The sequence below is a fragment of the Anguilla rostrata genome, chromosome 6, assembly GCF_018555375.3.
Source record: "Anguilla rostrata isolate EN2019 chromosome 6, ASM1855537v3, whole genome shotgun sequence".
NCBI lineage: Eukaryota > Metazoa > Chordata > Actinopteri > Anguilliformes > Anguillidae > Anguilla > Anguilla rostrata.
The window spans coordinates 43741184-43764052 of NC_057938.1; the positions used below are offsets into that span (position 1 = coordinate 43741184).

At 44.8% G+C, this 22869-nt stretch overlaps 1 protein-coding gene across 10 annotated transcripts; it reads left to right on the forward strand.

The window, feature by feature from the left end:
• Positions 1-1691: 1691 nt before the first annotated feature.
• senp6a (SUMO specific peptidase 6a) lies at positions 1692-21672 on the forward strand. Of its 10 annotated transcripts, none has more exons than XM_064339886.1 (24): positions 1693-2144; positions 6120-6198; positions 6733-6796; positions 8523-8650; positions 8869-9018; positions 9531-9551; positions 10087-10160; positions 11120-11205; positions 12116-12500; positions 14055-14299; positions 14633-14785; positions 15406-15439; positions 15882-16070; positions 16526-16707; positions 16896-17017; positions 17126-17242; positions 17401-17523; positions 17779-17871; positions 18400-18737; positions 19200-19288; positions 19694-19785; positions 20164-20232; positions 20608-20758; positions 21214-21672. In XM_064339886.1, the coding sequence occupies exons 3-24, from the start codon at positions 6749-6751 to the stop codon at positions 21439-21441; spliced, it is 3117 nt and encodes a 1038-aa protein (XP_064195956.1). In that variant the 5' UTR covers positions 1693-2144; positions 6120-6198; positions 6733-6748; the 3' UTR covers positions 21442-21672. The 10 variants fall into 10 exon arrangements, with proteins under 10 accessions (XP_064195961.1, XP_064195956.1, XP_064195958.1 ...); XM_064339888.1 differs by having other exon boundaries at positions 1693-1874; XM_064339885.1 differs by lacking the exon at positions 1693-2144 and adding an exon at positions 2151-2750.
• Positions 21673-22869: the final 1197 nt, after the last annotated feature.

Genomic DNA, 22869 nt, shown 5'->3' on the forward strand with positions numbered 1-22869 from the left:
CAAGGGACAATGGCCAGTGTAAACCCATCGTATTGATGGAACAAACCCAACTGTTTCCTGTCACTGCAAATTCCTGGTCATAGTCAGTTCATGACATAGCCCAAGCTTGAACTTGCAAACGTCTAGGCTATGGGGCCCAGCCTGCAAGCCCCATTACCACTGGAGCCACTAGGGAACGCCATGACTAATGCATTTTGAGTGTCTCCAGGTTTCGCTTATTTCAGTCTCTAACAGTAGTAATAAGATTACATCTATTTCCCCCTCATTCCATAATAGATGACAGTCCTCAATTGACTTGAATAGGAGAGTTGGTAAATGATCACGTGTAGCTAACCACTACATAACACATACGTTTGATATACTCTAAACACAGCCACACAGATTTTGGGGAGACAAAAATGTTCAAGGACTGTGACATGGACAACTCACTATGTTCTGCTTTCACAAAACTATTTCAATATGACTATGCATGGAGTCAGCAGTCAGTTACAAAACATTTATACAGACGCTTGCATGCATTTCAAGTAAATGCTTTTTCTGCAATTTGAAGTTTTTCTTATAGTTAGTTTAGTTAGGGAAAACGTTTCCATACCATAGTGACAGCAACTGTCTTCCAAAGATTTGCTGGCATTTCTTGTTGTAGCAGGACACATATGCATCTGCTTTTCCAGTGTATTATCTTTTTGTTTCCTGCATCCAAATCTGATACTGTTAAGGGTAGAAGCTTGTCCTGTTTCTTATTGTTTACGCTGAATGTGGAAAGCACAAAACAGAGAGAACTGCCATTCCTTTGTGAGACCGACTGCAAGAACTGGACTGAATATTGTGTCAATGCCTCACACATACCCTTCATAGTAGGAGGAATACGCATTGTAGAAATGCCTGAATACATTAAAGCCACTCTAAGCCATTTCAAAACTACGACACTATGTGAAACAAATGCAACATTATGTCCAGTGAACTCTAAATGCATTTGATTTTAATCACATTACACATGCGCCAACACAGAAGAACTGATTAGCTTAATTAAATGAAAAGGTGTATACATATTTAACTGTACAATGAGCACGGTGCTAAAAGAAAAAAAGGAAACGTTTGGGGGCAATGTTAATGCATATTACTCTAGGTTTATGGCGTTTGTGTCTGATCACTGCTGAAAGTCTTGCAAGGAAAAAATAATTATTAAAAAATGCACAACACCGTAATGGCAGGTGTGCCATCCACCAAGTTACAGCTTGGCGGGGCATGCCCCATACCTATATAGCAAAATAGCACTTTTCAGGGTTTCCTACATAAATAACCATAATGACCACAGACTCTCAGCCCTTAAGAACATTAACTTCTGTACCTTCTGACCTCACGTGAACATGCAGCATCCACAATTGCACGTCCACACGATAAAGCCTTAAACTTGGGTTATTTTGCGTTTTCCTTTTTTTCCCTGTCGATTTCATCGTCACAATTGCTCCAGTTCCACAATCAATAATTCTCCCTATTGGACATTTAACATCTTCGGCAAATAGAACCATCTGATAAAAGTGATCCGATCAAAGTAGAAATTTCAGGATACTCGAATACACAGGCAAAAGTCTCAGAAGAAACATGCTGGAGAAAAATTCTAGTGACTCTAAACAACTGGCATTCAGTCATCGTGGGAGGAAATGTTGCCATCTGCTGTTTGACCAGTTGCACTTATTGAATGCACTTTGAAAGCTAACCTTGGTTAGCAGTCGGTAGTTAGTTGGCTGATCACGTCTTTTTGGGGGCTAGCCCGAGTCCACAACCCGATGGGAACTCTTTCGGCTTCGCTTGCTCTGGCGCTGATAACAAAGTTCACCAGCAACTGGGGGAAAATGTTACTGTCATAAACTGAGGTCAGGGGTTGGCGTAGTATGCTGCTAGTCTAGCTATAAGCTGCATAATTTAACCAACTAGCAAGTTAGCACCACTATATGTTTATTGCAGTAAGACTTGAAAATGTAAATAAAAAATTCTACGTTTTAGGGGCAGTTGTTTGGCAATTCTGCATTGAAACATGTATACGGTGGTCCCAATAAATAGCAGCTAACTTGCTCACGATGCGGCCTAACTTGCAGCATCCGGGAGCTTGATTTGAGATGGTACTGACACTGGACGATAGCGAGGTTTGTTTAGCGATTTACCCAGCGGTACAAATGTACAATTGACACGGGTATCGAAACCACCGGTCTCAAAAGACACTTAAAAAAAAATACTTTTATGGTGTTATCGATTTGATCCGACTCTAGTCTGAATTCTGACGGGTTGTTAACGGGGTTTTTCTTTTCTTTTTTTTGTACAACGAACTGCCTTCCTGTTCTGCGGATGGCATGACTACGGTAATCGGCCACAAAAGGACCGGGCAAGCAAATGCCTGATGATAAGCGACGGCAAAAAGGGCAGCATAGTAAACTAGCCAGCTAGATCCACATTTGTTATCCTTACTGCTATCGCGAAATCACTGAGCTAGGTAACTAACATTGACTACAGCGGTGCATCGGAAAGCAGCTCAGACGTGGAGCAAAACAAAGGATAGTGAAGTTGCTGTGTTGCCGGTTCAGGGTAAAGGACGCGAATCTGCTGCTTGTGTTGCAGAGTGGCTAAAGTCGCGCTCACGAAACAGCAAGGCGATCGAGACATTGCTGTTCATTTTCAGAGAAGCGACCGTCGGTTAGTAGGTTGCTAACAATATGGAATAAACATGGCACAGAAGAGGAGTTCTTTTCTTGAAGGTATGCCCTTTATATACAGCCCGTGGGGCATCGACAGATGTTTGGATTATGGATAACAATGAAAACGGACACCTTTAACTATCCCTCATATCTAATGCTCAGCTCACCAGGTGACTAACGTTAGCTCAGTTAGCGCAATTGCATGGTTTTGCTGACCTAGCAAGGGAGTCGGATAGTAAGACAGCTAGCTTGCAATTTGTTCCAGAATTATTAGTTGTCGATTAGAAGCTAACTTGCATGGATACTTGCACGGGAAATGTTCTGGCCTTGTTAGCTATCTGTTGAAACATTTGTCATGCAAAATGTTAACTAAGCTTTAACTAGCTATGAAGCGTAGCCACATAGTTGCCATGTAGCCAGGCAGCCCCGAAGAGTTTTAGCTGTCGTTACCAACACTATACCATTTGCTAGAAACGTGTGACTTAGTCAGTGTATTAGTAAATTAGCCTGAGAAGTTCTAGCTAGCTTAGAACACGAAAACCGGTAACTTGCAAACTCACAGAGAATCAAACATTTGTATTAGTTGGCAGATCAGTTATACTGGCAACATTAGCTATCTGGCTAACTTAGCCAGGGCTAGTAACATATCCGTTAGCCAGCAAGATGGCTAACCAAATTGTTGACGTTCTGCCACAAAGTGTGACCATGACTTTATAATGAAAATAATCCTACAGTGAGGGCACCATTCGATCACAAAATTTGAGACTGGTCTCTTTTATTATTGTATGACGTGTTTACCAAATAACGGTTGGCCTTGATAACGACATAGATGTCTAGTTAACTAATCTTGCATGGAATCTGACGTGTGGTTTGGTGTTCTGCGAGTTTGCTAGCAGAGCAATGTCCCTTGCTAGCGCTAGCATCATAGCGAGGTAGCTTACTAGCTAGTGCTAGTTGTAATGTTAGGTAGCCAGCGACCGCGGTGTACATTAATTTGGAATAAATAGCTATATCAGAATTACCAATCGTCTCCACAAGTTTTGTCTTGTATGTCTATAGAACGGCCTTATTTCAATGCAGCCAAGTATAATGCCTTGGTAATATCGTTGCTTTAAACTTTTAGGTAGCCAATGTTAGATGAAACTGTAATGTTAGCTAAATAGGTGTACTAGCTAACAGTAACATTGTTTCGGTTCACATTAGCTAACGTTGGCCAATTAAGGTCGGAAATTAAGTCACGATCGTTCTAATAAAAACTGAGAGCTTACTAGCTAGCTAGTTATCAATTTTGTTACCTAAACGGAGTGAAGGTTATTTGTTGGCTAGCACGAGCTAAATGGTGAATAATGTCTGAGGTAACCAACTTTAGTTGTACGAAAAATGTGATTTGACTTGCTTTATACGGCTTTACCATTGGTTTGTGTAAATTGCGAAGTAAACTATTATTAAGCCAAGAAGGCCATGTTGGGTGTTATCCTAAATTGCTACCATGTTAGTGTGGAATGTGGCATCTCGGATTGTGGGTCCTAGCGTGGTTGTTGGGGTAGCTATAGAAAGTTAAATCATGGAGTTATATACTTTAGTAATGTGAATTGAATGTTCAAACATTATTATGGCGTAATGGTTTTCTGACGCTGATTTCAACTTAAATTCTAGCCCTGTATGAGAATTGGAATCAAAGAATCAAAGGTAGCAAATCTTCTACAGACAGACCTCGGAAGAATGCAGGTACAGTTCAGGCAGGCACAGTATGTGAAGGGTAAACATAAGAACGCGTTAATTAAACAGCAATTAATTGCCGTTAGGATTAGTACCTAATCTAGGCAACATTTTCGGAAGTGTCTGATAATCTTTTTTAACTACAAGCTAGAAGGGGCTGGGTTCATTTGAGGACATTCCAAAAAAAAAAAAAAAAATGTAGTGGTTTCCATGGGAGTACTTATTCACGAAGCCTAGGAATCAGAAATCTCAACGTGGAACAAGGTGTTCAAATTAACAGCTAAATAAGCCTGTGTACTAAACATCTTGACTGGGACCCCATCTCTAAATACAATGCATCTTGCTGTTCCAGGGCAAGTGTTCTTATCCATTTGCCATTGCCCTCGGTTGACCATCAGGTAATGGCCTCCGTTCAAATCCTCAGCTAGGCAATGGGAACAAAGCATTAGAGAGTTTCACATTTAAATGTGAGTTCAACCTTAAACCAAGATTTGCTAGCAGGGTGTGAAAATAACACCCACCACCATGCTGATACTGGTAAGATTTTAATTGTGGCTGGTAAGATTTACTAGTCTAGGCACCACTTTGGTAGGAACCAACCGACCAGGTTGTGTTGTATTGTAAAAGACAATGTGGCTGGTAAAGTGTTGGAAATGGTTGGTGATATTTTTTTAGAAAAAACATATTTTCATGCCCTGGACTATTGCATGACTTGTCCATTTCTCCTTTTCAGCAGACTATTTCCAGTCCAAAGGTACATAAATCAGGCTGTGACTTGGAAATGGAGGCTTGTACTGTCGTTATATTGTGTACAGAGTCCCTTTTGCCTTTTTTTGACTAAAAAATTACTGTGAATGTGCGGGTTTATTAGAACGCACTGTATTGAACGTGAAGGACATTAGCTGGCATTCTATAACACACAAAAAACAGTTTGGCCTAAGTAATCTCTTGGTATATTTACAAACCTAATGAACAAGGTCCCACAGTTTTTAAAAAACAATTCTTTCTTTTTTATGCAAGGTCATGACTGCAAGATTTACTGCATCCCTGTCTTCCGGGAAATTAAAATGAGATTTTATAATATGGCAATTTCTGTGATTGGTTTAGCAACATTTGTAATAATCAGTGAAACGTAGATGGTAAAAAGGCAGCAGCGATTCCACTGCCTTGTATTAGCCTAAACAAATGCATTTCCTTGTCTTGTATGCTCACTTGAGTTTGTCTTTTCCCATTTTTCCCCAAGAACAAGGCAATCCCGCAGATGCATGGCATTAGTTTCAGGAGGCCTTATCTGAGGGCGTAGGACATGACGCTGAGCCTCAAATCATATTATGAAAACATAAGGACTGATGGAGCCAGTAAAAACTAGCTGTCACCTCAGAAGCAGTTTGAATGTAATTTCCTGTTGGCCATAATACTAGAGCTAATTCAGCTCATAAAGGTTTACCTATAGTTAAATGAAAAATGGATTGTGTTCATGCGCTTTGTATTTAATTTTAAATATGTGACCCAGTAGTAATTTCAGTCTTTGTCTGTATAATTTTAGTCCAGAGCTATGAAGGGTTTCCCTTTATAACGCCGGAGTATTTAAGCTCAGCAACTGCATTGGACTCCATTGTTTTGAAAGCAGATGAGTGAATTCAGTTGAAGGACTAACTTTAGCTGGTTGCAGCTCAGCTTGAACTGATCTTAGTTTTATTTACATTTAAGCTCTAAATAGATCTGAGGCCAGGAAAGATGGAGGTTTCAAGCAAAACTGGAGCTTTGACAGTGAAGAGAAGAAGACTGAGTAAGCACTTCTCCGAGCTTCATTTCAGCATCCAGGACTGCAGTGCATCAGTGTGTTTTTGTGTCCCTGAAATTCAGGTGAACTGAAGAGGTCTTGTTGGTCAGGACTACTGACTTGTTAAAATACACGTGCACACACACAGATGCACACAGCCTTCATTTCTCTGGCTTTTTAAAAATTTTTACTTTTTTTTTTTTTTTTACATCAAATCAAATTTGAAAATCAGTGCTCTTATAATATTTAGATTCTGGATGTAAAGTAAGTATTTCGCATAGCTGCTTTATCTCTGGAAATGCCGTTTGACATTATTATTTAGCTGCAGCGCTATATTTCAACAGAAATGGAGCCAGCAGTACGACAGATTTCATACATAGCACATTTTGTGTTATTGGCTATGTTATATTAACAAAAGAGAAATGAGGCCAGTATCTTTGAATAGATAGTTTGAATATTGAGCGATTGTGCTGAACTAGCGGGCACGCGGCGCAGAGTAGCGCTATCTGACCCTTCCTGCTATCCCTATGTGACCTACAGCTCTTCCGTGGAGACCATGAGTGAGGGAGGTGAGCAGAGGGACCCTACGCCAGAGGGGAAGAAGGTACCGTGAACGAGCGCTTCACCTCGTCTCTATCCTTCAGTAGGCAACGCAGTTTCTGCATTCCTTTAAAGTGAGCGCACGTGGCGAGACTAGCGAGCCAAAGGTCATTCACTTCAAAGGCACAATTGAGTGAGAGTCCTGGAGATGTTCATTGGATGCACCTGCTCACATTGCTGATAATGATGTCAGTACCACACAAGTATGTTTCGGTGCCAGTTGCAATCTATTATGAGTACTCCTTGTGTGGATTGTTGTGTGTGTTTAAGGGAGAGGGAATAGATTGAGGAAGCAAGGCTAGGGAGTGGATGAGGAGGGACAACACAGGAAATAAATGATGCTCCTCCTCAGTGAAAGCACTGTTGGAGTTGATAATCCACCGCTGGGGCTCTTTTGTAGCGAGGGACTTGCAATACTGTGCTAGTAGCCTCAATAGTCCAGAATGCAACAGCGTGGCTTTGGGGGGCGTGGCCGCTATCTCCTACTTTGCTTTTAGCTAACGTTCTCACGAAGGGGGGTTGCAAAAGTAGTTCTGGGTAACGAAGGGAAATAACACACTATAGCCAATCCCTAAGAAGTCTGACAGGATAGCAACTGAAAAATTGGAAATGGCGATGAAGAAAAATATATTATGAATATCAGATGGTAAACCCTGGAATAAATTTCACTTTGCTGCAATATGTTTTATTAACGGTGTGTTTTAGTCTAGAGTTTTCCTTTCAACACATTTTGTCAAAAGAAAAGGAAAGCAGAAAAGGATATATCACTCTGTGAATACTTAATTCTGCTGCAGGCCGTGGTCAGAGTGCTGATGTGTTTCTCTGACAGCTTTGGTTGAGTAACTTTATCTGTGCAGGATTACACATGTATGGATACATATATTAATCTAATTGCGCTTCTCTTAATTTTCTTTTCAATGTCTACATTTTATCATTTACTTCTGTGAGGGAATTAATGAAATCTTAAAATATTGACAACACTTCTGATTGCTAGGTAATGGTTTGCATTTGCCTTTCAGTCGTCGATTAAAAATGTATATACAGATATAGCCTGTGTCCTGTCTGGACATCTTACAAATACTGACAGAAATATGTCAGTCTATATACTTGCATGCTTATTTTTTGCTTAGCTTTACACATTTTGATGCTGCAGTCAGATCTTACTTACTAAAATGTAAAATGAATATGTGCCGTGCGAACCTTTTTACCAAGTACAGCCACAGCGTTTTTCCACATTCTGCTGCCGAGTGTAGAAAATAGGGGAAGGGGAAATGGCGGCATGTCTATCGGACATGATCTAGAAAAAGTTATTAATTCAGCATTATTTATATGATTGAAGCCTTGCTGTAGTGCAGAAAGGCCTCTTTGTTCCGTGTTTCTGGTACAGCACAGGAACTGAACAGTCTCTCCTGTCCCCTTTCTCATGGTATTCATAGCACGCTAATGACGGTACTCCCTTATTAAGCACAATAGTTTTTTTTTAGATTGCTGACTGTTGGCGCTGCTGTGTAATTGGGTCTAGCAAATATATTTCCATTCAGTGGCCAAAGCCAGCTGTGCAGCAAGTCACATAAGGTCATAATATTGAGATATTTTAAGAAAACTCTTGCTGGTGTGTTTTTCTTCTGAAGCAAAGCAATGATTTTTTTTTTTTTTTCAGGATGTTGATGCTTTGTGGTTTGTTGCCTGTAGAAATTATCATTTTTTTTCTCTGTCTATCTCTCCGCCAGTCTCCTCCCCTGAAACCATTTTGCACAAGTGACAGTCTAAAAACGTATGAGCGGAGGCCAAATCAATTAAGGATGTATAAAGGAAGCGGTGGAGGCCTGAACAAGCTGGGAGTTGGCAAGACGATAAGGTACGTATTTGTTTAACGCAAAGCCGCAGTCCTTGAATGCAGTCGAAGTGAGGCACAATGTTCGGGCAGTCGGGTTCTTCTCCCTGAACAAAATTCCGTTTGAGTTCATCTTAAGTAGTTTCTGTTCCTTTTTTGGTGGGTATGGGTGAGTTATTGACTTTTGGGTGTATTTGTGGTATAGGTCAAATAAATATATATATTTTTTTCTCCTCCCATAGTGAAACCCCACCGACTGTGACGTCGCCGGTTCTCCCCAGCAGAACCAACTATTTCATCCTCAGCCCTGCGCCCTCACAGGGGGTGGTTGTTCAAGGCCGGTTCTTCCAGCACGCCAACGCTCCCGCTGTCATCAGAAAGGCCGCCCAGAGGTAGGATCGGCCGTTTAGGGGGGAATTTACCTGTAGAATCCGCTGCTCAAAGCACACCTGTGTCAGATCTCTTACATGAGACAAAAAAAAGTTTGTGTCTTGTATTTGTGTCATCACTGAAAAAACCTTTGGCAATTGAACATTTGCAATTGAGTATTTTGGATTTTCCAAAAATTATCTTTTTCTTTCCCTCAAGACGGTTTTCCTCAAGAACTTGGTGGTTCAACACGGAAAGCATTTTAAAATCATTTATAGATGGCTATGGTGAAAGCCTTTCTAGATTTTGGTTCAGCGCAGTGCTAAATTGGATATGCTTGATACGAGTTTGTGTTAATCCACTACTGCACTGGTACACTTCAACCATCATTTTCAAGCAGTTCCCCATGCTCTTGAAAAGAGCTAATGCACCAGACAGTATGCAGGCCAGCCTGTTCAGAGTTTACGTTTTGTCCTGCAAGTGGTCTCATTCTGGACTTAGTCTCCTTATTTTTTTTCCTCTTTCCGTCTTAAAGCAACCTTGACTTGAAGGAAAGGTAGGATGTTCCGTTAGGTGGCTTGGCTGAGGCCTGCTTCATGTCGCTGTAGTCCTACGGTGCTGCTTGGCATTTCTAGACGCTCGGGTCGATGGCTGCTGGCACCGAGCTTCACCTTGCCTGAAGCCCATGGTGTCCAAATTGTGCTTGTGCTCCTGCTCGACTGTTTCCACCCCTGTGCTCTTTGGGTCTGTTGAACATGCATCCGCTTCTGTTTGGTCTTCATATACATGTGACTGTAGTGCTTTTGCATGGTGCATCATGCCAAAGCTTGCATTATATTATACTGTAGTTGGGTATTTGATATAAGTTTGCATGAGTCCCCTCCCATTTACCCCTTGGAAACATACATTTAGAATTCTTGCCACTACGTGTGTTAGTATGTGCACTATGTTATTGTAAACGTCAATAAAGTTATGTTGTCATTGTATCAAATTTTTGAATCTCAATAGTTTATTTCATAGACTGTTGCTTTTTTCGGTTTGTCCTGACTATGCTTGAATTGGCTGACGCGTACTTCATTTTCTCCTCACAGGAAGGACTACACTACCCAGCAGATCCAAAGAGTAGAATTAGACAGCATCATTCTCACCTGTCCAGAAATCCCAGGTAAGAGGCCCTATCCCTGCATACCTTTGCCTTTATGGAGCCCTGTACAGCAGGCCTCATAGGTAACCAGTAGTAATTGTCCTTCTGGACCCAATCTTTAATTATTTGGTAGTTTGTCAGGCTTGGCACACGCTGGGTATTTGATACCTTTACTCGATTTTCCGGTTGGGTTGTCCATTCCACCCCACAGCCTGAGACACAGGGTGACACAGGGAATGAAGTTAGTGTGTTATTAGGTTAGAAAGGCTGCAGTGTGCGAAAGAAAAAGGGATATGCACCTGGCACAGGAAGTACAGCACAATATAGAGGTTTATATGTGGGGACTAGGAGGAACAGGACTGGGCCTGTCCCTTGAGTGTGTATGTGCTTCTGTATGCATTTGTATGTGTGTGTGTCTGTGTGTGTTTGTCTGTCTACTTGTGTGTCTGTCTGTCTGTGGGTGTTTGAGTCTGTATATGTTTATGTGTGTGTCTGTATGTGTCTCTGTGGGTGTGTCTGTCTGTCTACCTGTTTGTTTGTCTGTGTCTGTCAGTGTGTTTGCTGGTGTTTCTTTGTGCACATGCTCAGACTGAGCCAGGCCTAGTCACAGTCCTCCTCGTGTGTATTTGAACATGCCCGAGGAGGACTGTGACTAGGCCTGGCTCAGTCTGAGCAGTCCAAAGCGCCACAGACAAGGAGGGGGTGAGCACACGTTTTAAAGCAGGAGTGTTGCCGTGGAGATCTCAAGTGGACCGTGCAAACACCCGCACTTTATGCAGCAAGGTGACTTTGAAACACTGCTCGCTAGCACGCTCGTTTTCAAGGTCAATTTGTAGGGCTAGCTGCCCAGATAGCCATATTTTTGCGCTCAAATTTGTCAAAACTGTGACAGTTATGTCCTCCGCACTTATTTCTTTGGAAGCGTACAAGTGTAAATGCATTGTCTGTTCTGTTTCTAAATACGTGCGCATGTCCTAAAGCCGCCAGCAACCTGGTTCTCGGAGGCAACATCAAACGGCGAATCCAGAGCAAACGGACCACGTCGCTGGAAGCCAAGAAAGTGGAGGTGAGGCCCTGACGTGGTGGGGAGGATCTTTCCGGAACAGAAGCCTATTTTACCGGCGCCTCTGGTAGGGATGTCAGTGGGGAACGGCTCTTTCGCCACGTCTTATCGCCCCTCTCAGTTAACGGCAGTCTCGCACCCTAATATTTGAAGTCAACATTATTGCTGTCTCTTTCTATGGCCATCTGTTCGCCTGGGTATGTTTCACTGTAAGTGGTTTCTAGCTGCAGTAATTGGGGGAAAAATGGTTATGCAGCTGGAAGGCCTTGTGAATTAACAAAACAAAAAAAAAAAAGTAAAAGCCCCACTAAATCTCTCTAACAGGAACCTGCCTTTTTAAAAAAGTGAGAGCCGTTCTAGAAACGGAAGCTGGCCTGTATGGCGTACTGTGTATCTGGAGGAACACCTGCTAGATAAATACAACTTCAGTTTGCTTGACTTTGTGTACGCCCGTTTAGTTTCCCCTGCCTGTGTGTGAGCACCTGTGGAAACACAAACTTCACACTTATTTTTATGAAATAAATTGTCCTTTATTTAGATCAGGGGTGCGCAACAAGGGCCAATCCATTTCAGGATTTTGTGCCAACATTTCGCAAAATTTATTGAATTGGCCCAATCATATCTTGATCTGACGTGTATAGGCACCAATTACAGCGGCAGACTGCGAGTGTATCCTAGAGATTTCACTATGCTCAAGTACAGGAGTGAAGCAGCATAGTCCATAGAGCTGTAAGAAATGGTAATCGGTTGGAACAAAAACCAGCACACAGATCGGCCCTCCAGGATCGGAGTTGTGCACCCCTGATTTAGATGTTGATGACAGGGCTTCAGTTGTAGAAACGTGTGTGGTTACATGGCTGTAATACGCTGGTGTGCATGTGCGTGACCGTAACCCCACGTCTGTGGTCTGCAGGCCCTGGCCCCCGAGGACTACTTCACCGTGTGCGGGAAGTGCGGCAAGCAGAGCGAGAACCACGTCAAGTGCCAGAACTGCGGGAACGCCCTGGTCCAGGACCCCCCCGGCCCGGCGGAGGCGGCGTCCCCGCTGGCCCGGCCCGCCGTCCGGCCCCACGCCTCCTCGGGGCCCCACAGCCTGCTCGCCAAGAGCATCTACGGTCCGTCGCCGGCGCGGTCGCCGCGGGCCGACGCGGCCATGAACCCGCCGGTGCGCATCACGCGGACCGCCGTCCCGCTGCCCCACAACAGCAGGGCCGCCGGCTCGGGCCCCTTCGGGGCCAAGGGCCCCAAGGGCAACAGGAGGCAGCCGGCCGCCAAGCAGAACGAGCCCGAGGACCCCAGTAAGCCCCTACGCGCCTCTCGAACGGCACAGGCGCGGGCGTTACTTAGAACCCGGTGTAGCACGAAGCATTCATGGTGGCGGGTGCGCGTTTGCGCTAGCGGGTAGTCGCGGGTACTAAATATTTACTGACGCGTTCCCCTTGCTAGGCCTCGTCTCTCCTTACACTTTGCCTGAGTGTGGCTCTGTGCTGAGTAAGTGTGAATCCCAAACGAGAGAGAGAGAGAGAGAGCGGTTTTGTTACAACCGAGCACGTGACGTGGATTTCCTGTCAGTTGGCATTCTCCGAAACCTGAATTTTTAACGGCCTTTGCTGGCGGCCTTTGGCCGTTAAGCCATCGTTTCCGTCGCAGCGATTTGTACTTGGACCCTCCTTAATGTTTATTCCTGATGAACAGAGGAGTAGAACTGTTGAATTTTCACAGCTGTTCTAATGTAAAAAAACTTCCTGTTGCAGTCGGATGGTCTCAGTTGGGATGATGCATTTAGTTTTCAATGACATTTCCCAAACATCATGTTGAAATACCACTTGCACAGCAAAATATTAATAGTTAAATATTAAAGATCAGCTTGCTTGTGTGTTGAACACATATTGTGCAGACTGTGATGACAGCTACTTCCACAGTGAGTAATGCCGTGCATGCAGCAAAGTATAGATCATCTCCCAACAATACTGGTCATATTAACGCGTGCCTTATCTGTTCTATCAGTTAGATATAAATCACAATGCCCTGGGGCCTCATTGTGGGGAAATGCAGACCGGCTAGTCCACGTGATCGCCCACGAAGGTTTCTTCCGCTTCCAGGCACATTTTGTTCCTTTGGAAGCCGTCCACGGACGTCCTCTTCTCCAGAAGAGTTTGAGCGCTAAGAGAACGAGCGATTTTGGGGCTTTAACGGCTGTCCTTCGACGGTCTGTGGAAAGGGTCGACCGCTCGCTGCAGCCAAAAACACCGGTCCGCTGTGGGTCACCCGTTCAGGCCGCCGCCTCGGGAAAACCGCGAATGCAGAACCGCTGCCGGTAAAACAGATGGGTGTGAATGTCGTGCGGTTGTGTGGTTTCCGAAGGCGAGGGCCCAGATGTTAACGTGACCAGATGAATTGAATTTTACATCCTCGAAGTTGAACGCGAGCGGAGTAATCCCGTGCTAATCACATGCTTGTGATCAGGAATCCGTCCCTGTGTGAAGGGACATGCCGCGTAAGACATTTTATTTACGGAAACTGAGCCGGTGGAAAGACCATGCAGTGTCTGCACTTCTCACTGCATTATATTACATTACATAACAGGCATTTAGCAGACACTCTTGTCCATAGAAACTTACACAATATTTACATAGCATTTACATAGCATCCATTAATACTGCTCGATGTATATGCTGAATACTGGATATATAGTACCTTGCTCAAGGGTACAACGGCGGTGTCCTACCCGGGAATCGAACCTGCGACCTTTCGGTTACCAGACCAGTTCCTTACCCATTATACTACACTGCCGCTCCGAATCGAATCCTGCCCGTCTCTGTTAAGACGCCGCTGTCGGCGTGCCGTTTCAGTCGTGCTGTCCAGCGACGACGACGAGGAGGAGGAGGAGGACGCGGACAACGGCAGCACGGGCAGCGCCAGCCGGATGGACAGCATCTCGCCACGGCCCGCCGACTCCGCCCACTCCTCGCCGGCGCCCTCCGGGGGCAGGGTGGAGGCGGCGGTGAAGGGCGCGTCGGAGCTGGAGGAGATGACGGACATCATGGACGCCGTCTCGAAGATTTCGGCTCCGCGGAAGCACCGCATGAAAGACCAAGTACGTTTGCGTTTACCTTTTAAGCAGCCATTTATGCCCTCCACTTTTGGCCATTTAAAATTGTATTTGATGCTGTTTTAATCCCATGCCAGTGTTTTGTACTAGCATTTGTCATTTTGTGATATGGAAACTTTAGTTTAAAAAAGTTTGTGTGCTCCAAAGTTCAGAACAGAACACGAAAGGTTGTTAGTTATACATTGAAAAACAAAAGCAAGTGTAAAGAGAATGTAGTAGGAAGATACATCATTGAAGCAACTTCATTTTTTTCTTCTTTTAAAAATTTTTTTTTTAATCATTGGTTTTTAAATCAACTTTGTTTCCCCCCCCCACCAGTTTGGAAACATGGTACCAGATGGCGCCAACCACAGCCCCACCCTCACCAAACGGCGGAAAGTGAGCTTGTCGTACAAGCTGGACAGCATAATCCTGGAGTGCAGGAGCGTGAGGGTTGGGACGCTACGCAGGATGGTCACCAAGCCCGTCATCGTAAGTCCCCCCCCGCCCCCTCTTCTGTTTCACCACCAGCACTGATCAAAGAGGCTGGGGCTGGAGCGGTTCCTGATGTGTTAACGGGGTAAACTGTAGACTTGTAGAATTTGGCTAATTTAAGAAACGGCTCGTTCCATCTGAAACCTGACCAAATTTGGGAGGTTTTCAGACTTAGGTCCCAGGCTTTTGTCATAGTTTTTTCATACTTCCGTTGGCAATCCGTACAAGCACTTCTTCATAGTCCGATTACAATCAAATTTGCGTCCAAAATTTTCCCATCTTTGGATGCAGTATTTAAATATTGCAATATATCACCTCTGGTAAAATATGTTTTTGGAAGATGGAATCGCACTGAATATGCGGATATGAGGCTCACCCTTATTATTTCCTGAGGTATCAGGGTTCATGTGTATTGCCCCCAGATATGACGACCAGGATTCTTTTTTCAAGAACTGTTTTACAGACATGCATGTTCATGTGGATGGTTTAGGAACGCATATAAATGAATTGCTGATACGTTTCAAATGAACCCATGATAAGACATGAGGGATGGCTGTCAGTGGTTTATTTGTCTATTGTACATTGATTTATTGATTTATTTTTCTCTCTCGTTTCAGTTCACAGTAGAATACATTCAGATTGAAACTGAAGGTAAGAAACACACTCTCTGGTTTAAATGCTCCCGATGGTGACGTCTTTGTAAAAAATCGTTCTGTGGCTCTGTCAGAATTGCAGGTGATTCTATCTTCTAAAGTTTAGATAATTTTGGTCAGTTATGTAAAAATATTTTTATTGCATAGATGCAGAAGGTCATTACTCAAAGACCCATCCATGCAGCAAGCTGAGGCTAAATTAGCATTTCATGTTTCCAGTGCTAATTATCTGATAGGTATTAATGACCATATTTAGCAGGGAGCACAAGCAGACAGTCCAATGCGTACATAAAATAATACAAGATTGTTAAAGCTTTTCGATATCTGAGCTGGACCAGAACGCGCCCGTTGTACGCGTTTTCGAGTGAAGAATTGCGATTGAACACACAAATGAAACGCGCGTTTCGTGTGTCCCCCGCCCCGCTCCACCCTTTGCCCAGCCCCCAAGCCGGACGCCCTGGACAGGCTGAAGCTGAGGGCCTCGGAGCTGACCAGCTGCGAGTGGTGCAGCACGCGCAAGCTGCCCTCCATCTTCCTCCAGACCACGCCCGCCGAGTGCCAGCGCCTCCGCTCCCAGCTCAAGATGTCCCGGGACGGCCGGGGGCTGTGGTACGACAGCAGCAGCGAAAGTGGGTATCGTTCGTTTTTCGTCAGACGGAGGCGGTACCTCAGGGAACGAGGGAAATTTGAACCAATGTCGTATCGCCTGGGCTGAAAGCAATGGCGTCTTATTTATGGTTATATATTTTGTTATTTACTTTTCTGAATGCATGCAGGGTCATACGAAAGTAATATTGTTCTGACGCTCGTATTTGGAGAATTCAAGGGATTATCATATCAGGATGCGTGCATGACTCAATGTATGCAGTGTATGAACATTATATTTGAGGCTTAAAGTCATGGAAAATCATAAGGATACAATATGCAGGATAATTAAAATTTGGAGACAGCTGGGCATGTACCGTAGCTTCAATCCCTGTGTCCAAATGAATATGTTCACGTGCTGACTCGGCAAGAGTAAGTAGACGGTGAGCCAAATTTTGTTTGTTTTTGACTGACGTCGGCTTTCACGCATGTTCCTCAGATGCTGACGAGAAGTACATCGTCCTGATCTTCGAGAACGGGCTGTCCATGCACGAGCAGGTGATCCTGGAGGACATCCTCCAGGAGATCAGCAAGGCGAACAACCTGAGCGACTTTCCGGCCAAGCTGACATTCGAAGAAGCCAACGTCAGGCTAGTGCAGTACAACCGATCCAAAGGAAAGGTGGGTCTTCTGAGGGGGTCGCAGTAGACTGGAGAGACGCCGAGTCTTTCATGTAGTTATGGTAGTAGAAGTGTGACTCATTACATTACAGTACAGGCATCTAGAATACGCTCTTATCCAAAGCGACTTTTAGCATTTTTACGATGATGATGACGATGGTGGTGACATTCAATCTTCCCCCGCCCCAGCCCTCGGAGTCGGCCATGCAGACACGGATGTCCACCCGCCTCCGCGACTTCTTCGACGAGGAAGACGAGGACGAGGACGACGCGGCCGAGCTTCACCCCACCTTTACCGGACCAGTTGTGAAGTAAAACGAGGCTCTTTTTTTCTTTGTTTCCCTTTTTCGGAAGTTTCCTGCATGCTCTCTGTCCTCATGGGGTTTCACCACACTGACCCTTTCATCCCTCTCTTCCAGGTTAATAGTTTATCCTCCTCCACCAGCCAAAGGAGGCATATCCGTCACCAATGAAGACCTCCACTGCCTCAACAACGGGGAATTTTTAAATGATGTCATCATAGACTTTTACTTGAAGTGAGCTTTGTTTATTTGTTTTATCCCTCTAAATTCTCCCTAATGGGATTTTTAATAATTAGTGACCACCAGGTGTACTACTGTGCCCTTTTGTGCCGTGGAAATACAATGAGCGCATTTCAAATGAACTAACCACTGATACATATGTTCTTCCTCAGGTATTTGTTCATGGAGAAGTTAAAAAAAGAGGACGCGCACAGGAGTCACATGTTCAGTTCCTTCTTTTACAAGAGGCTCAACCAGAGAGAGAGGAGGAGCGTGCCGGACGCCGCCAATCTACCGTGAGTCTGCTAGAGGGCGCCGTTGGCTAGTAACCGTGTGCCATAATTCCTCTTTATAACGTACTGGGCTCTAAACCAGAGTATAATATGAGCGTTTCCTATTACCTCTCATACAGATGCCTTTGCTCACTTATGAAGCTCATATTTTAAGGACTGTATTTTTAGTTCCCGGTTAGTTTCGTTTACGCGGTTCGGAATTCCAGTCCCAGCGGCGGGGGGTTGCTCAGCCTCCCCGTTTCCTCGCGTTTTTTCCAGGATACAGAAGAGGAAGCACAACCGAGTGAAGACCTGGACCCGCCACGTGGACCTCTTCCAGAAGGACTTCATCTTCGTTCCCATCAACGAGTCGTGAGTCCGCGTCGAACTTCGCCTTGCGGCGGCTTCTCGCCGGTGTGAATCCTTTCCACGCTGCCAGCTGTCTTTACGGTTTGAACGCTGTGGAATCTGGAAATGTAATGGCTCGCGTATTCATTTATGTCATGAGTGATTCATTTTGGATGAATGTCTAATGGGATGTTACGGAATCTGTTGTGATGCTGCCACACTTGTGTGTAATTTAATCAAATTGATTTATCTAGATCAGGGGTGTCAAACTGAATCCCAAGGGGGCTGCGATGTCTGCAGGTTTTTGTGTTCCTTTCAATCAGCTGGTAATTAAGGCCTTGAGAACAAGGCTTGAATGACTTGAATGAAACACTTGTGTCAAGAACCCCCCCCAAAAACCAGCAGACACTGTGGCCCTCCAGGAATGGAGTTAAACCAGCAGCCTCTGTGGCCCTCCAGCACTGGACCTTGACCCCTGTGATTTTGGTGAACCCTGGTGCCCTGTTTCAGCTGGCATAACCGTTAACGTGATGGATATGCTCCCCCCCCCAGGGCTCATTGGTACTTGGCTGTGATCTGCTTCCCGGGTCTGGAGGGGCCCCAGTACGAGCCCAACCCGCTGTACCAGGCCCCGGGGACGGCCCCGGCGGCTGGCCCCGCGGGGGAGGAGCCGGCGGCCCAGGGGGCGGAGCAACAGCAGCAGCCCCCGGGCAGCGAGGAGGCGGAGGGCCGCGCCGAGACCGCGCCCGGCGGGGACGCCTCCTCCGAGAGCGACTCCAACAGCGACCAGGCCAGGGGCGGAGCCTCGTCCTCCGACGGGGCCCCGGAGGGAAAGGCCGCGCCCGGCGACGGGCAGGACGGCCCCGGCGACGCCCAGCCGCAGTTCACAGGTGAGTCTCCGGGGATGGCCGTCTGCCCTCTGCCACGTCCAGCGTGGTGGCACGGACACCAACCGCGTCGTACATTTAAAACAGGGCTGCCCAACCCTGTTCCTGGAGATCTACCATCCAGTCGGTCGAGCCCTAATCTGGCACACCTGATTGTACTGATTAGCAGCTCGATGCGATCTCTAGCTTTTGAACGAGGTGTGCTTTGTTCGGGTTTGAGTAGATCTCCAGGGGCAGCCTGTGCCTTTGGGTCTCTGTGTCTACCAGCACCTCTAAGGGACCTCACCCCCGTTGTTAAACCGAGAGCATCTCTTCTCCCCCTTTATTCCGTGGGCTTTTCTGCAGCGTCGCTGTTTACCAAGCTTTCAATGTGGATCGGCTGCACAGCAAATCGTTTATCTTTTCATGTGGGAAGAATCAGAGAGGATTGACGGCCTCTAACGCGTTTAAATGGTCTGTTCTCAGATGGCCTGCACCGGATCAGCGTGTGCTACGGATCGAAGGACAGCGCTGAGGACGCGTGCACGTTTTCGGATGACCAAAGTTCCAGTCAGGTACCCTGTCTTTCTGCATCTGTACACCGCACCCATTATTTTTCAGTGTGTAGGCAGCACACGTGGATTAGGGATTTATTTCACGCTACATCTCTGCACAGCTTAATGGCTCACCTGACCTTAAATAAGGACATGGGTATAAAAGGGTAGGAGCTAAAAATTGCATTGTGGTGGGAGGTGGGTTTAGTACAGTGTGTAATTTAAAGAAATTAACTGAAGACAGGAGGCAGTGTTGGCAGGACTTGTTCCTTGTGGATTGTGACTTTTGTGTGTGTGTGTGTGTGCTTTATTATTGTGTGTGTGTGTGTGTGCTTTATTATTGTGCGCGTGTGTGTGTGTGCGCGCTTTATTATTGTGCATGTGTGTGTGCGCGTGTGCGTTTGCTGCTCTGGCTGACTCTTACAGGACGAGTGCAGTGAGGACGGAGCCATGGCGGACGACCCGCTCAACTCCTCAGAGAGCACGGAGTGGACCTCCAGACCCACCATCTGTAGACAGTTAGTACCCAGAGCTGACCTTTCACTGTCTTCTCTGCTCTATTTCTATGTGCAGTACTAGAAACGTGCTGTTCACTGCTTGCCACTAGATGGGGCTGTTTTAGTTCCCATTTTTGTAGCCCCTTATATGGATGTCTTTTCTTACATTTTTTCCCTCATAAAATGAAGAATTTTAAGAAGTCTTAACAGCTTAATAATTTTCTATGGTTCCTTATATAAGAATTTCATTGTTATAATCTACATGTGATGACCATGGATTTAACGGCTAGTAGTTGTGGTGTATGGTGGTTGAAGAAATGATTTACTGAGATGGTAAATATTTATTACATTTGTTTGTACCGAGATTGCACATTTTATGAGGCTTGTTTACGTTTCCAGGCCTTGTATTCTTATCATGGATTCATTACGAGGCCCTACTAGATCAACGGTGGTGAAAACTTTACGAGAGTAAGTATATTTTTATTTATTTTATATGGTCTCGAAACTCCAGTAATGGGGAATTTTAATTACATTTCCCAGCACATGTTGAAACGTGGAGCTGCCGTGCTCGGGCTTGTTTTCAAGGGCCTGTTGGCTGGTGATAATATCGCGGGTGTGAGTGCAATGCTGTGCATTTTTCTGCTACTAATGAAGTTGCCCTTATAAGCTACATGTAATAAATTACACGGATGTCTATGATAATTATACATGCAGGAAAATCATTTGCTCATAACAGCCTGGCATAGGTATTCCATTTTTCCCAGTCCGGTTCAGCTGTTGTCAGATCCGTGTTTTATTTAATTCAGCTTGGTGGTTTAAGTCTGGCTGCGTGTGTGACCGCAGGTACCTGGAGGTGGAGTGGGAGGTGAGGAAGGGGACCCAGAGGAGTTTCGGGAAGGAGGTGATGAGGGGCTCCAGCCCCCGCGTGCCCCAGCAGGACAACTTCAGCGACTGCGGCGTCTACATCCTGCAGTACGTGGAGAGCTTCTTTGAGGTGAGCTCGCTCCCGCACTCATTCGTCAGATCCCTTGTCGTGTAAGAACACAGGCCAAGTAACTCCCATATTCTGTTGCCACAGTTTTCTCTTACGTATAACATACTCCTCCTGGCTTTCAGTTGGTTCCTGCTTGGTCTGTATTGTGTGGGTTAGTTTTTTTGTCCAGTTTATTATTTAGATTTTTATTTTACATTTATTGGTTTAGCTTATTTATTAATATGCATATATTATTATGCCTTGGTGAGGAATTTTATGAACTTGTTCTTGAAAGGTGCTATGTAAATAAAGTTTTACTTAGTTACTTCAAAATTAGGAGAGGTTGCATTTTAAATTCTGTTTTGATTGCTCAAATGTCTGCTATGAACCGCTTGGTGCTCAGCAGGCTGTTTGCTGTCATACTTTTTTACCCAAACCTGCCCACTCAAACATTTGTCTGTGTGTTTGCGTTTTAGAACCCGCTCCCAAGTTTCCATCTCCCCATGAACTTAACAGACTGGTTTCCGCAGCAACGGATGAAGAAGAAACGCGAGGAGATTAAGGATCTCATTCTGGGGATCCAGAGCCAGCAGCAAATGGACAAGAAGGGTCCGACCCAGGGTCAAGGGTCAGCCCCGCCCGGCGACCCCGACGAGGGGTCCGCCCCCGGGCCGGACCCGCAGGAACCAGCCGCGAGCTCCTGAGACCCGGCTGGCGGGATCGTGATCCCGATACGAGATCCTCCGGCCCGGTTCGGCCCTGTCCGGCCCAGTTCGGCCTGGCTAGGCCCAGATCAGCCCCGGCCTTCGCCTCTGCGGGACGGCGCGTGATCGTACGCTGCTGGAAGAATTCCTCCCATTATTTCCTTTCACTGTTCTAGTCCCTTCCGTTATCAAGCAGAGAACATTTTAAATAAAATATGTACATATGTTGGAGTTTGTGCTGCTTTTGTAATTAGTTTTTTTTCCCCCCCCAACATCCTCTTGTTAGATAGCACATTAATAGAAATCGCATTAAAGTATTATCACATTCTTTTGAGAGATTTGTGCATTACATACTGGTTAATATTCATGCCTCACTTCTTTTTTTTTTAATGCTTTTTGAGTTATGTAGGAAATTGTTATTTGTAAAATATAAACACCAAATTGGGAAAATGTTCTGTTTTTTATTATTATTATTCAAGCTCATTTCATGAAAGTTGCTAGTTAGTGCCTGTTAAAAGCTTTCCAGTAAGTGAAAGCAAGCCTTCAAGGTAGATGATGAGGAGAGATGAATTTGCCTTTAATTTATACAGTATCAAAGAAAAATGTTTCCGTGTCATCATTTTATCATGACTTTACTGGACTTGGCGGTCTCACCAGGGTAGACGTCTACACTTGATTTCTGTATCTCCACAAATGGGACCTTTAATACTAGTTTTCCAGGTACTCTTATGAATTCTACAACTTGGCAGTTCAGAATTGCTTGTCGTATACCATGTCCCAACAGAGGGAACTTGCCATGTCCGCTTAAGAGTTTGTGTTGAGGAGGCGTAGAGTTTGATGATGTTTCAGTGTGAATAAAGTTGCAACGCCTATCAAAATGTCAATAAAAAAAGAAATAATTTCTGATAAAAACCCAGCCCTAAACTTTATTACCTGTAAGCAGCACCGCAATGCTATGTGTGCTTAGGAGGGGACCCATTCAAGATGTAGGCTAATAATTGCATTATCAGCTTAGCAAGTCTAGGCATGCATACTAGAGAGGGTTTAAGTGGGAATTAGCACAGTGGGCCACCTCAGGATTTGTCATTCTTGGAGTTTTTATTTATTTATTATTTAACCACAGTTCTGAACCTTTCTTTGTATAAAATGCACACTATTGGATCTCAGTTATGATTGCATTTCTGTGTAGAAGAGCTTTGAAATGTTATACATAATTGGGGGAAACTTATATGAAGATATGTCATTTGCTGGTGTGTCATTTCCTTACCACTGTAGGCAAGAGCCAAATTAAATTTACAAATCAACATTGCATAACAAATTAAGATTGTACAAGCATTTGATTTTTGTCCAGATAAACGTTTATAAGTCAGTGGGTTCTTGCTTCATTAGTGGTAGCCTGATTGGTTCAATGGATCTTCTGGTCTAAGT

What these genes read in the sequence shown, in the direction of transcription:
- senp6a (XM_064339883.1), top strand. Translation starts at nt 2,809, where the DNA reads ATGAAAACGGACACCTTTAACTATCCCTCATATCTAATGCTCAGCTCA. An exon ending in AACCTTGACTTGAAGGAAAG is followed by an intron (nt 9,552 to 10,086) that starts GTAGGATGTTCC and finishes TTCTCCTCACAG; the next exon opens with GAAGGACTACACTACCCAGC. An exon ending in TGGAAGCCAAGAAAGTGGAG is followed by an intron (nt 11,206 to 12,115) that starts GTGAGGCCCTGA and finishes TGTGGTCTGCAG; the next exon opens with GCCCTGGCCCCCGAGGACTA.